At 39.0% G+C, this 14033-nt stretch overlaps 2 protein-coding genes across 10 annotated transcripts in view; one reads left to right on the top strand and one right to left on the bottom strand.

Annotated features, from left to right (window-relative positions):
- Positions 1-14033, bottom strand: part of LOC139808652 (nucleolysin TIAR) — a 524179-nt gene that overhangs the window by 354615 nt on the left and 155531 nt on the right. The window lies entirely within an intron of this gene.
- Positions 1-14033, top strand: part of LOC139808654 (uncharacterized) — a 108989-nt gene that overhangs the window by 65252 nt on the left and 29704 nt on the right. Inside the window, exons 2-3 of one of the 3 annotated variants that reach the window (XR_011730919.1) lie at positions 725-851; positions 1098-3373. Coding sequence is in view for 1 of the 3 variants with exons in the window: in XM_071770872.1 (XP_071626973.1) it covers positions 725-851 (127 nt within the window). In the remaining 2 variants the exon portion in view is untranslated. Of the gene's footprint in view, positions 1-724; positions 3374-14033 lie in introns of those variants that run through there. The other 2 variants (XR_011730918.1, XM_071770872.1) reach the window with 2 other exon arrangements.

Below are 14033 nucleotides of genomic sequence, written 5' to 3'. Positions count from 1 at the left end.
CTGCATTTGAAGTACTGCAAAAGCGCAATATACAAGCGATATGAATGCAAACGAGCGAGTGACGAGTCATCTCATTGTATCCCGCGGAACAGGATAAATTCAGAACTTTCTACAAGTTCTTTGATTATAAGTTTTCTAATAAGTTTCAAACTAAGAGCTTTGTCGACAATCCCGTCGTGTAAAATGAGCTTTGTGGATGCCAAAGTAATAAATCGTTCCTTACAGGTTGTAATTACGTAACGCGTACTGCATAATAGTCTTTGCAATATGTATAAAACAACATATAATTGGACAAGCTTTTCTGATTGTTATAACAAAAGTGGCACAAAAAGCAAAGTAAAAAAAAACGATAAAATATAAAGTAGCTTGCATATGCTCTGTGGCTTTACTGGTTTTCATCTTCATACACCTTTTCTGTGCGACTGTCAGGATGATTCTATTCGTTCATTTGTTTCAGAATTTCTGGAGAGTTTCTTTCCGCATAACTCTCGTCCCTGTACTTCTTATCAACTTATATTTATCCATTTTTTAATTCTTCTTAGTCGATTATCACATAAATGTAATGATATTAATATATCAGCACACATATTCTCTAATTATTATATAATTTCACTATAATGCTCTTTTAATTCTGTGATATCCAGTGTCGTATTAAACAAGTAACTTTGTAATCCACTGTTAATGTTAAAAATTTACAATTTTCTCGACTTTGTTTAATTTGCAGATTTGGTAGCGTCAGGTACAATGTAAGCAGAAAGGTTGACGGTATCGTCGGGAGCACCGAGGGACGAAAGGTGATTGCAGAGTTCCTCGTAGTGTTCGTGCGGTCGTATCGTCTGACGAGGTCAAAGGTACGTCGTGAGCAACAGAAGAGGAGAGCGAGAGAGAGAGAGAGAGAGAGGGGGGGGGAGAGAGAGAGAGAAAGCGAGAGAGCGAGGCAGAGGAGGCCGGGGTAGTTCAGGCTGGCTGCAGCGAGGGTTGATAGCCGGGGCTCCACGTTTCATTAGCCCCGGCGGCTAACAGTTAACCGACAATTTAAACAATTTTTAACTTCGGAACTTTGCCACGTTCACCCTCGTCTCCTTTCTCCTCGGCAGCCTGCGGCGTGGACGACAGCGAGTTGGACAAGGCTCGTCAGCGACCTAAGCAGAGTTCTGCTCGGGCCGTAAGTAAGAGGAGGTATGCGGCACGACGGATAGAGATGGAAGCGGGCGACGGGTAGGGAACGGGGGGAAGGACAGGGAAAAAGGACACGGATCAACTTCGCAATATGTGATTATAAGGATAGTTAAAGTTTTAAATCGGTGCGGAACACGGTAACTCGTGAAACAGCCGAGCTAAGTAGTCAGTGGTGATTTACCACTGCGTGTATGTCCCGCACCCACACCCACCCACACACACACACACCGACCCACGCAACGACGTCGCCTCACACAGCCGTTGAGTCACGCGCGCACGTGCGCGCTTTTTAATTTTACCGTATATAACTTCGCCGTTCGTTTACCCGTGCTGTGTGCGCAGCCGTGTCTGGCTCTCGGCGAAAATTCAATTGGTCGCGTAAAACGTACGCGCGTACTGTACCAATGCACGTTTCTCGGGCTTTGCCGCGACGACGTGAACGAAAACTCCACTCAAAGACATCGGGACCGAGCGCTGCAACGCGAGGGTATCAATCGAACCGCAATCCGCGTTCAGGCCGTTTCCAATGGAAGAAGCTTGGAAAAATGTTTCCATGAAGCCCTACAACGTCTCATCAGTCGAGTTTCTAATAGCAATGGTATATATACGATCTAATAATTTGACGTGAACGAACTTCCGAGAACGATCATTTACGTTATCGCGATTGAAAATATATTGCACGGCTGTACGGGCATTAATTAACATAATTTATGTTTATCCATGTCGATAATGTACTTTTGTTGTTTTAGTTAATAATACCTGTTTAATAATATGGTCACGCGATAAAGCGTTCAAATAAATTGAAATGTTCTGCAATGATCGCTATTAACCACTCAACTGGCGCATCTATAATACAGAATTGTACAGAAATTAATTACTATTTTTGTTATTGTGGTAGACATTATCGAATATAAAAATTGTATTGGACAATTAATATAATATAAATAATAATGTGTAGAAAGATAAAGCATAAGAAGTAGATGGATGTCTGATCATATATAGTTGTAACTACTGATGTACGGCTTCGTAGAAGTCAAGTTGCCTCAAGCAATCTAGAAAGGAACGTATAAATTACATATGAATAGAAACGAATACGAGCCGTATCAAACACCAGTTCCAATCAAAGTAAACCTGTCAATTCCTTGCTTCCACATCGGCATAACAGCATTGTGTGCTTGCCTCTCCCGTCACAATCGCCGTGACTGTTACATTACTACCCCCGGTTATATTTCGAACGTATTTTGTACCGTGCAATTCCGCGATTTCATTCGATAGAATTCGAAAATAACGCACGTCGAAGCCGCGCGGTACGGTTCGCGGCGTGCCATATTGAAATTTTTGTCAGAGGGGATACCGGGAACGGCGTTTCTCCCTTTGCAGAGAACGACAGAGAGACAAAGAGGGTGGGGCGCCCGATGGAGAGAGGGACGGTATTTCGATGGCCTGTTGCCGGCACGCCGCACGCCAGTAATATGCAAATAGCGCGACTGAAGCGCACCTATACGATGACAGAGACGCCGGGGCGGGATACGCGCGGGGACGAGGGATCGAATGTACGTAACTGTACACGTCGGCTTTGATCAAGTGTAACAGCCCTCCGCGCTGGAGTGAACTCGATGAACGTTACGCGTGTAACCATGGAGTGTGGAAGAATTCGCGTTGTAATTTTCCCGAAAATTTCAGCGCGCCCTTGCGCTCGCCCGCGCCGGGGGTATTCAAGCGCTACGCGCGCGAACGTTCTCGTCGCTCGCGGCCGCGTCGGTCGGTTCAATATACCTACATTAATGGGCATTCTCTGATCGGGCTGATCCAATTTAAAACAATTTCGTAGCCGAAGCGACTCGAACTTTTACGCGACAAAGAGTTTCGGCTGTCTAACTGGAATATCAGTGCGCAATATTGCGAGATATGTCTGCGCTGGATCGGCTATATATGAAGAAAATTGCATATTGTAATTGCAATTACACAAAAATGCAATTCCATGTCGGAGGTCTTTAAAACAATAAAGCAATTAATTGCTATAAAAAGCAACTCTATTTTTAATTATGAAGACATATATTTATCTGTGATAAAATGTGAAATATAAATCGTCTTTGTAAACGCACACGTGTATATATAATACAAGTTGTTTCAAATTTGTAATATTACATTTTATTATTAAAATAAAAAATAGTATGTATTGTGTATTGTCCAACATGACATGATGAATTAATTCTTCCAACGATCCGAACGTTTGCAGTCCATTCAAATTGGAAAATTGTAATTAGTTGTCTACATCACACAGATATGAAACATACTTTATTGTTACGAGGACTGTACTTTTCAAACTTTTTTGTTAGTTTTGACACTGGCGTCTCGTATTAATATACCGATCGATATTACTAAAAAACAATGCCGCTAAAAGCATTTAAAGACATAAAATCTAAATCCTTTTTAAGATTTCGCTTCATAAACTTTTGTTAAAATGTTAAAACGTGACAGAGAGTAATTTAATCCAAACACCAATGTACGTATTTTCCAGATTTTAATGTTAAATTGAAATACGGGAGATACGATCATCGTGTGTGCGCAATTTTATTTCTGATTTATTATTTTTAAAGCTTCTATAAAATTTAACAGTATTTATTTATGTTATCCGGACATATATAACCGCATTATTTACAATCAATTTTATTTCATGACACATTTATCTTGTATCTTGGATTTTCGCGAAATTATCTAACTGGTAGATCGGTAAAAGCAACAGTATGGAGCAACTGGCGGATCAACTTGCAAGAGAATAGAATAGCAACAGAGCTGTAATTAAAATAGTTTACGAACGCGTCCTCCAAAGGTAACCACAAAAGATCCACACAAATGATCCTTTGATCAATGAACTCAGGTAGTATATGTGTGTGTATGTGTGTGCCGATTACCACTAACAAATACAAACGCGTTCTCTTTGTCTCAAATAATTGGGAATCGATTTATGAAACATGATGCTTGAATTCAGAGGCTTAATATGGGTATATGTGATACTTGTGCGTAATAAAAGAAATATATTTTTTAGTCTGACTTATATTTGGTAATAAATCAATAATAACAGATTATTGGATTAGAAAGATATTATTTAATTATTTAATTTAACTTAGCAATCAAAAAAGTACATTTATTAAATAATTACTACTATTTGTTGTTATATTAATTACAAAAAATGCGTGATTGAATTATTGGCAGTTTTACAGACTATTCCAGATGATATAAATTGATTTTGAAAAATTAGTTTAATATTAATTTGTATCTCATGATTATTTAGAAACATTAAAGAGTTAACATAATTGTGATAAACATACCAAGAATAATCATAGTCAAATTATTTGTACGTGACTACGGCAGTAGTATCTATAAAGAAACTATACGTAAAAGATTTGAGGAAGTAACTGATCGCGAGAAAGTATTTGGCAAGATTGTGTAGACATATAAATATAGATACATGTATATGCATGTTGTCTGATATGTATATGCTGTTACGGGAAACGCAAGCGGCTGTAGGAGGGAAAGAGAATGTAGACAGGAAGGGAATACCGAAAGCGGAAAAGAGAGAACGACGCGGCGGCAGACGATCCGAGCTCTGTTAGTAGCATATTGTAATGCGTCGAAAAGTTGGCGAATAAATCGAAGAAGCGTTGAGAGTAAAATTAGATAACAACTCTCGTTCTGGCTGCTGCCAGTAGAGAGCGGCTCTTCCCGAACTTTTAAGGACCATCCTCTTATTTCCTATGCCTCAACCATCGCAGCTCAGCTCTTCTCTCTCCCTTCCGTTGGTTTGCCCCATTCCTGTCTTGACTCCTAGCTGTGCTTCTTCCCGGCGCGACGGCTGCCGACATCTGATCTCTCTCTTTCCTGTTCAACGGCGCGATGAGGGTTACCATTAGCCACTCGTTTATTTCGAGCTTACATTATTAGGTGTTACTCCATTTCAACAATTGTTCGTTTCAAATTAATAAATTGCTTTGGGGAAAGAAAGAAATACTTCTTAATTTGACCTTGCCTAATGAGGATAGCTTTAGTCTTCGTTACGGTAATGTAAATATTACTTTCAATATAACGTACTGGAATTGATTGTAGTTTTTTCTTGTTTGTGTTGAATAATTAATAGAAAAATAAAAAAAAGCTGAAGTATTTTTTGGATTTCAAAATTACTGCTATATTTGCGTTAATTTCTGTATTGAGATACAAACAACACGCAAACAGGATTATAACTTGAGTGAAAAGCGATTTATATGATATCTGATTTAGGTACTTATTAAATATTAAATTGGTGAGGTCGGTAGTAAATTATTATATAAATTCAAGAGTAATCCACCATTTTGGCTTAATATTGTTAATGTAATTATGTAAAGTGAATCTCTCAAACTGTGTAGACAACGTTTATTCATTTATATATTCTCGAAAAGATTAATACGGACATATGTCTAAATATATTTTATAATTGTTATATTTTTACGCTTTACATTCTCTTGAAAATAAAGATTTTAGAATGTTTTATAGTAAATTTAGAGATAATTAATTGGAAAATGATTGTTTTTAGCATACATAAAATAAACTTCTTTTGATTTATTTAGAGACATTACATAATGTTAAAAAAATTTTAAACTTAAAATATTTTATTTATTTAAATAACAGTTTTTCTGATTAATGTATTACAGTATTACTTATTGTAATTATTTACTAACACTTTTATATCATTTTTACCCTTTGATGAATAAAAATACGTGCATCTCTGCATCAATATATTTTCTGTATCAATATCGGTAAGAAAACGGTGAGACAAGATGTCTAATTTGCATCAACGTACTCTTCAACAAAAGGCTTGGAGAACTCCCTGAATTCAAGTACAATATCTCCAGAAGCCGTAAAGCCTGTCTCATCAGTGCACCGTTGGATGATGCTTCTCGTAGCGAACGAGCGCGACGAGTAAGGGCGGAACGAAAGGAGAGATGAGACGCGATAAAGCAAGCCCTGGACCCGCACCATGAAGCGGGGTGTCCCGATCAAACGAGCTATTAGACCCGTGTTACGGCAACCTTCGCAGGCACCAAACCAACCCTTGTCCGCCGGACTCTGTGTCGCCTCTGGGCCCCCAGGGAAGCAGCGGTCTGCCTATTACATTCCACCACCCACCACTGCCTGCAGCAGTAACAATCATAAATCTTCACGCAACGCCCAACCCCTTACTTCGACTTCGTACCCAAAGCTGTCACCTTGTCGAGGTAAATACCCTACTCCTTAATCTTGTCGCTGCGGCGAACCGGCTGTCACTTGCTTTTGCCAGGCGGTACGCGCGCCGCTGAATGTGCGACACTGCTTGGCGAATCGAGCGCACAAGGACGCGTAAAACGGAAACGCGAATTGTATCTAATGTGACGCTTGTCAGAATTCGATTGCGGCTCACTACGTCTCGAGGGAATGAGACACAAACATACGTGATTTGTAAAATGTAGAATCAAGAAAGTAAAATAAATTTAAAAAATCTTAGTTTAGTTCATTAGTTGTACATAAATCGCGGTTATTTTTTTACAAATATTATTTATCGAATAAAATTTGTATTGCTTCAAGATGACAACGTAATGCATTCTGTATATAAAGTTAACGAGGTATCTAAAATGTTAGTATTATCGTAACATTCATTTAATCTTCAGAATCTTTCGTTTCATCGTCTTTAATAAATTTAAAGTCGGTTATCGCTTCAGCGTACGTACCTATAATAACGGAATAAAATTTTCACTCGTTATCGGTAAACATAAAAGAAATGGTGCTCTCTGTTAGAACTCCTGAAAAACAGTAAACATTCTATTCCACGAAAAGGGAGTAACGTATGTCAATTTCAGGTGCAAAAGTATTTTCGCGATAACGAATTCCCAAACGGGTTGACGTGAGGCTAATTATGTTTCGGGTGACGAGATCAAATAGGAGGTCGGAGGGACAGTTCTGAACGCAGGAATGGACACGTGAGAGAGTGCGTAGCGCGGCGCAGGATACGTCAACGTGGTTGGGGTGCCCTGCAACCGGGGAATGGCAAGCGTGGCGGTTTGCGGAAAGCCGCAGGCAGGCTGAACCCGACGGATCTGGAATAATCATTTGCAGCCTGAATACATTACCCGTGCAATTTATTTTGGTTTGTTTCGGTTTTGTTTCCATGATTTAGTAGAGCCTGGGAGCGTGATCGCAGCGCAGCGTAGGCAGAAAGAGTGCGCAGCGGTGGGAAAGGGGAAACAAGACGCATGTGTGGAGGAATTGGTGAAAATGCATGGCGGTCTCTCCGTCTCTCTCCTCATCATTCATCGTGCACTCTCTCTCCTTCGCTCTCTCACCGCTACAAACATACAAATACCCTCACGCAGTCATGTCGACTCTGTTCCTCGTTAGTTTTCGATCCGCGTCTCTCTCTCTCTTTCTCTTTCTCTCTCGATCTGCCAACCCTGGCGACCTGCTGTGCCGCGACCGAGCGTCTATTGATTCCTGACGAGAGAGTAATGTTCCTCCATTAATGATCATGTCCTGAATAAATCATTTGATAAAATGGACCCGTTGTTCGTGCGCACCCATGGCTGGGCCTACGTCAAGCCAGCCGGAGGACAAGCGCCAACAAATTGGCATCGCCCCTCGGCGGCGTGCGTGTCTCGTGTTGTACCTCTCGTATAAAGGCAGAAGGCGGAATCATGCTTTCCTTAAATTCCTTCTTCTATACATTGTAAGCTTTGGCCATGTAATTGTGGAATCTCCACAGATCGTCGCCAGCCGTCATTAAGTGATAATTAGAACTTAGAAACCTTTTATTAATTCATATTAATAAATATGGGAAAAAATTGTAATAAAGTATTTAAAAGATACAGATTACAGTGTAGTTTGACTTATTGCAATTTTTATCATTATTTTTAATTAATTATCCACATAATATAAATTATTGTATATACATACATACACATTATCTTAATATCACGTATACATTATTGTTAATAAGAGTCTCCTTGCTAAAGTCAAAATTCAATGTGTAAAGAAAATAATTGCACCCACATTAAGAGGAAAAAAAGAGAGAGAAAAAGTAAAACAATACGTAAAAAAACCGTAAAAAGAGCGAAGGAAGAAAACGCACGCGTATTTAACTGCAGGTAGGTAAACCTCAGGAGCTCTCGATGCATCTCACAATTGGAATTGGCGTCTCTTGAGATGTCGGGAAATGAGCCTGCATTGAGACAAATGGCATGGGAACGATGAATCATCGTACGTCAAAAGCAGGAAGTGAGGGCACCATTTTGCAGCGGCATGACGGAACTCCGTGAAACATAGCCCGTGGTATATAAAGAACCGTTTTTCTTTTCCCTTTTCCTATCTTTTCATTGAGACGAAACCTGCAATACGGTATCTTTGCACAGCGAATATCAGCCCGATGATTGGAAAAGGTAGATTACAATTCAGTCAACAAACTTGATGCAGAACAAAAAGTAAAAAGCAGTTGAATAATTTGCCTTTAACGTATACGTATATAAGTTGGTTTTTTTACTCGTTTCTAAAGAAAGAGCAAAAAACTAATTTTTAATTATTTATTACGTAAAAATAACTGTTTTTTTTTTATTTAAATTTAATAAGCACGCGTTTATAATTAATTAATAAATTATTTTACAAATAATATTTCTCTATCTCTTCATTTCCTAATCATATTTTAACAAATTTTGTCTATGAGACACATTTTTAATTAAAAAGAAATTTATAGCTACAGTTGATATTAAATTTACATGGAAATATGACATTGTAAGAATAACGTATTTAGATATACCTACTTTAAAAGAATCTTGCGCGCGCAATCTCCCCGCAGAATCTTCCCGCAAGGAAACATCTTCAAATATTCAATATTTATCTGGAAACACTTTCAAACAAACTCGCTACTTTTTCCAATTCTCGTCAGTTTTCGAAGATAACAATGCTCAATTACAATTTATTTCGAATACCATAGCAGAAAAAAAGTCTTTACAATGGCAATGCCGGAGGATCGTTTAGAAGACCAAGGCAAAGACGTATTTCGCGTCAATGTTTCTACGCATCTCAGCTAAAAAAGAAGAGCAACGGATCCTGGCAGACTCGACGACCGGGAAAACGCAACGAAGAAAAAAGAAAAGAAAAGAAAAAAAGAAAACGAGCCCAACACGAGCAAGGCGACACTGGAGAAAAGAAAAGCCTTAGAAGGCGATTCGTGTACATGCTATACTCGTGTACCGGTGGACTACTTTCAGCCGGCTCGTTAACGCGCCCCGACAGCCAGACGTGAGAGAAAAGGAGCGGAGAATGCTAGAAGGAGGTCGAAGCATTTTCCAATTAGCGTTAAACAAATATCCGCACGCCTTTCAGCCCGGTAACGCCAGGCAATATCCACGTCTGCTGCTATGTACGTTCATGGGCACCGAACACGACCAAGAAAAGGGGTAGCTATACGGGGGATGTGCGCGCGATGTGGGACAGCGGGATGGAGGCGAAGGTGGAAACAACTCGTTCGTCGGGTGAAATAAGAAGAGCGGAAGACGAGGACGCCGAGGATGAGGAACGCGAGGGCGCCAGCGGGTTGTGGAGCAGCCCGAATTGACGAACGCGAAAGAACTGAGCGGAATTTCGCATTTAATCAGCCGAGCAACGAGACTGCGAGACTCGTTGGTCTTCGCGCGAGTCAGCGAGGAAAAGTACAGAGGCGTAAAGCGTGGAAAGCGCTAAATGGTATCTGAACTGGTTCCTTTCTGACGAGCGCGGGGCGAACAGCCATTTGGTCGGCGAGTCGGCGGGAAGATGGTGAGAGATCGAGAATGGGAATGGGAGCGAGTCGGCGATGGTGCTGCGAGCGGTGGGTGCTTTTAATCTTTCGCTCGTGCGAGGATGCGCCCATTACTGCAAATTAAACTCCCTCGGGAGCCCCCGGCGTGTGACTACCATGAGAGCTACAGTAATCTGTCCACGAGGAACGTGTATATATGTACGATACTGCGCGCCTGGTGAAAAACGGTCGGAGAACCAGATGCCCGTCGTCCTGGATATAGGATTTATAGCCGTTGCCCCGCACGACACGCTGCGATCGTGAATGAAAGAGATTAACTTCTCGCGAGAATGGCGGCGCAACGGGCGAATGTTCGGTAGCTGCAGCAATCACGAGTTACGTTATTCTCGGCGATGACCAACAGATTCGCGAAACAACATAAAGAATTGGAGCACTTGTTCATTTGTTGCAGTCAAATAGAATTTGTATGCAAAGTGGTATGGTACGATTGTGAAAATTTCGTGAAACTCTAGAATAAAATAATATCTTTTCGCTAATTTTGAGAAACGTCTTTTTAGGCTTTCTCCACGTGAACAGTACATATACGTGACTCAACTATTACATGGGCTTGTTTCAAATATATATACAGTTTATAACTTACACATATTTATTTCTTGAGAGATATCGTAGGTACCGGTTGGTATTATTTACGGAAGGCTAAGCCAAGGTGTCAGTGTATCACGATATACAAAGTTTCTTCAATCGCACTCTTCTGTTCCCCTTTTTCCTCATAGGCACGCTGAACGAACCGGTAGTTCTAATTGAATATCAGGCGAAATGTAATTACGGTTGGAATTCATGCTTCGTCGGAGCAAATAATTTGCCATGGCACGGAACACAGTGAAATGGTAACGAGAGGATAGGACGCGGAGGGTGTGTTGAGAGCGCGCGCGCGCAGGGGCGCGGAGGCGGCAGAGCTCGATGCGTTATCAAAACTTTGATAATCCAATCGATTACCAATGCAATAATTGGTGGCCGAGCCGACGGAAGGGGGTGGGATTTTCGGTCGTGCCGGGATTCGGCGAAAAGGGTGGAGCAGAGGGGTTAAGTGGAATGGGTGGATACTCGTATGTCGGAGTGGTATCGCGGGGTGATATGGGAAGTGGGTGGAAAGAGGGTAGCATAGAATGGGTAGAGAAGAGTGAGGAAGGGAGGGAGAGTAGGTACCATTGTAAATTAACGATAAACGAACTGGCGCTCATCAAAGAGCCCCTGCGCTCGTAATATCTGTCCGGCTAATCCATTTACCGACAACGGTAATTCTCTGCTGTCGCCGCCGCTGCAGCCCTCCGGCCATCCAGTCTTCCACGAAACAGGATGTTCATCCCCCGCAGAATGGAAGAGGTAGGGCCACGTGATCGTAAACGAGTTTCGATGCAATTCGCAACGTTAATCCTGGTATCGTTTCCGTGATCCTTACACGTGAGCCGAAAAGACAAGACCGGGGCGCAAACGGTATTACTAACTCGATATAAACCGTCGAATCCAGACGGCGCCGGTATGTACAAATATTAGATAAATTCTGTTATATTTTGCGTTTCCGTTAATGAAAAAATTAATCGCTTTCTTAGAATTTTCATCAGTAAATGATGAACGATATTTTCATTAAATAGAATTATTTGAGAGACAGAAATATTAAACTTTTCTATATATATAATTATATTATATTATTAAACACTAAGATAAATTTTTAACACCTTCTTCAAAATTTTTGCCAAACATAGATTTAACATACAAGTTTTATTCGAAATACATTCACATCCTATGTTAATTTTAAAAGAAAGCATATTAGTAATTACGTATAATAGACATTTTACAAATTGAACTGAATTGTTGAGATGGAAGAAGAGCAAAAGCACAGGTAAGCACAGCTAATTTTATTATATATTTTTGCTTCCATAATTTCTGAACTCTCAATAATTGTATTTTTAGTCAAATTTATTTCAGAATTAGGAGGTAAAATTAATGATGGAGGACGATGTATTTTATAAATAGGATTATTTTTCTTTTATTATGTAGTTGTGACATGACTGGTAATTTACTTCATACGTGCATGTTCTTATAAAGTTTCGAGTAAAATTGATTTTCACGATCCATTTTAATGTACATCCCTTGTTTTATACATATAAATTGCACACACACACACACACACACAAAGATATTTTTTTCATGAAATTACTCGATCGCTTTGCGGAATCACACAAATTCTGAACAAGTTGAAATTTCATTACTAGGAACGCATTCTACCAATTCTAAAGGGCGAAATTCATGTGGGATTCAAGGGGATAGTTCAAGGGCGTTCATGCTCTGCTAGCAATTGAACATCAAAGGTCTTTAGTTGTTTGACGCTTCGCGTGTTTACATTCAATAGGCGGTGCAAATGTTCTAGATACTATTAGCAACCGGGCGTTTGGTAAATGTACGGAGGACTGATCCGCATTTAACTAGCAATTTCCCGATTATACAATAAGAAACTATAACGGTATATTAATGCTGCATTTGTTTCAGAATTTAGTTCAATTTTTTTTAATGAAATTTGTATGAAATTATATATTTAATTCAGCACTATTTTTGCCTTTATTTATCTTTATTCATCTTTAATCAGAAAATATTTTTGTTATTCTAATTAAATTAATTATTGTACACCATTATGTGTTCTATAAACAGCATATAATAATATCCTAACGCAATACAAATTTTGAACATAGTATATAGAATAATTTTATGTACCTACATAATAGCTTACTGACTACTGTATCAGTTTGTGAAGAAGTACGTAACGCCAGATATGTAATGTTATACCTGATGTTACTGTTTTTTTTTTTTTAATGAATACAGCAGATTAGAAAGTTATTATTCTCTTTCGCGACGTAGAGCTGGAACCGCAAATTTCCCGAAAAGCACTTTGCGGAATATGAGATTCGCTCGAAACGCTAATGAAATCCGAAGGGCAACGAGCAATTTCTGAAGGTGGCTTACTGGCCACGGCTTAATCTAACTCGGAGCCAGACTTTGCGCCGCGGGAGTTTCGTGCCGTTGGCTCTCGAGGAAGCCATCTCTGAAACTTGTCCCCTAAACGGGGAAGCATACGTCACCAACAATGAAACTTAGTTCGATGAGAAAGCCTGGGGTGTCGATTCGTATAAGACAACTTAAAAGCATAGAATATGAAAATGGTTGTCTAAAGGCGTCTGTGTTGTCTTTTCCAATAAATTATGTATATTCTAAATATGTAAATGAGAGATTTTACCCTTTTAACAAAATATATTTGACTTTTTGAATAATCTTTGGAATCGGAAATAAAATAATTTAATAACTTTTCGAATAGTTTCGTTTACGTCTTTTGGAAGACAGGTATATTAGGCTAAAGTTGATGTCCATGTGACATATAATCTACGTTGATCCTCATGAATACGAAATACCTGAAAAGCAGCAGAGAACGTTACCCGTCATAAGACACGTAATTGACGTTTATAAAGTAGCTATATATAAACTTTCACTAAGTCAAATATAAACTAATCCCATTACATTTAATTTTAATAAATTTTTATAAATAATGTAAATATCTCTGTATAGTTTTTCCATAAACAATTTTTGCTGCATTCTATGATAGTTTCTTAAACTTGAATCTTCTCAAACTACTTCTGAAATGTCTAATAAACTAAGAAAAGATACATAAAATTTAAACTTTGCTGAAACTACAAATCTCTGTATACTATAATTTAAAACTTAATAAAATTCTTTCAAATATTTTATTTTTAATATTATCGTTTTATTAAATTAAGCACATGATATTACATTCAGTAGAACAAATTTAACCGGATTCGTAAAATTTATCCGGAGATATAAATATATACGCTTGACGATCTTTGATTTACTAATTTTAAAAGCTTATTGGCTTTGATCAAACTTTAAAGCTGTAGATTACATTTCAATCGTTAATCTTTAATTTTTAACAAAAATTTTACAAGAACTTCTAAGTTTTATATAAAAATATATAATTATATTACATGTT

This window comes from Temnothorax longispinosus, chromosome 2 (assembly GCF_030848805.1).
Source record: "Temnothorax longispinosus isolate EJ_2023e chromosome 2, Tlon_JGU_v1, whole genome shotgun sequence".
Classification (NCBI taxonomy): Eukaryota; Metazoa; Arthropoda; class Insecta; order Hymenoptera; family Formicidae; genus Temnothorax; species Temnothorax longispinosus.
Note: the sequence above shows the minus strand (reverse complement) of the source record. Positions and strands in the feature narration are given on the sequence as shown.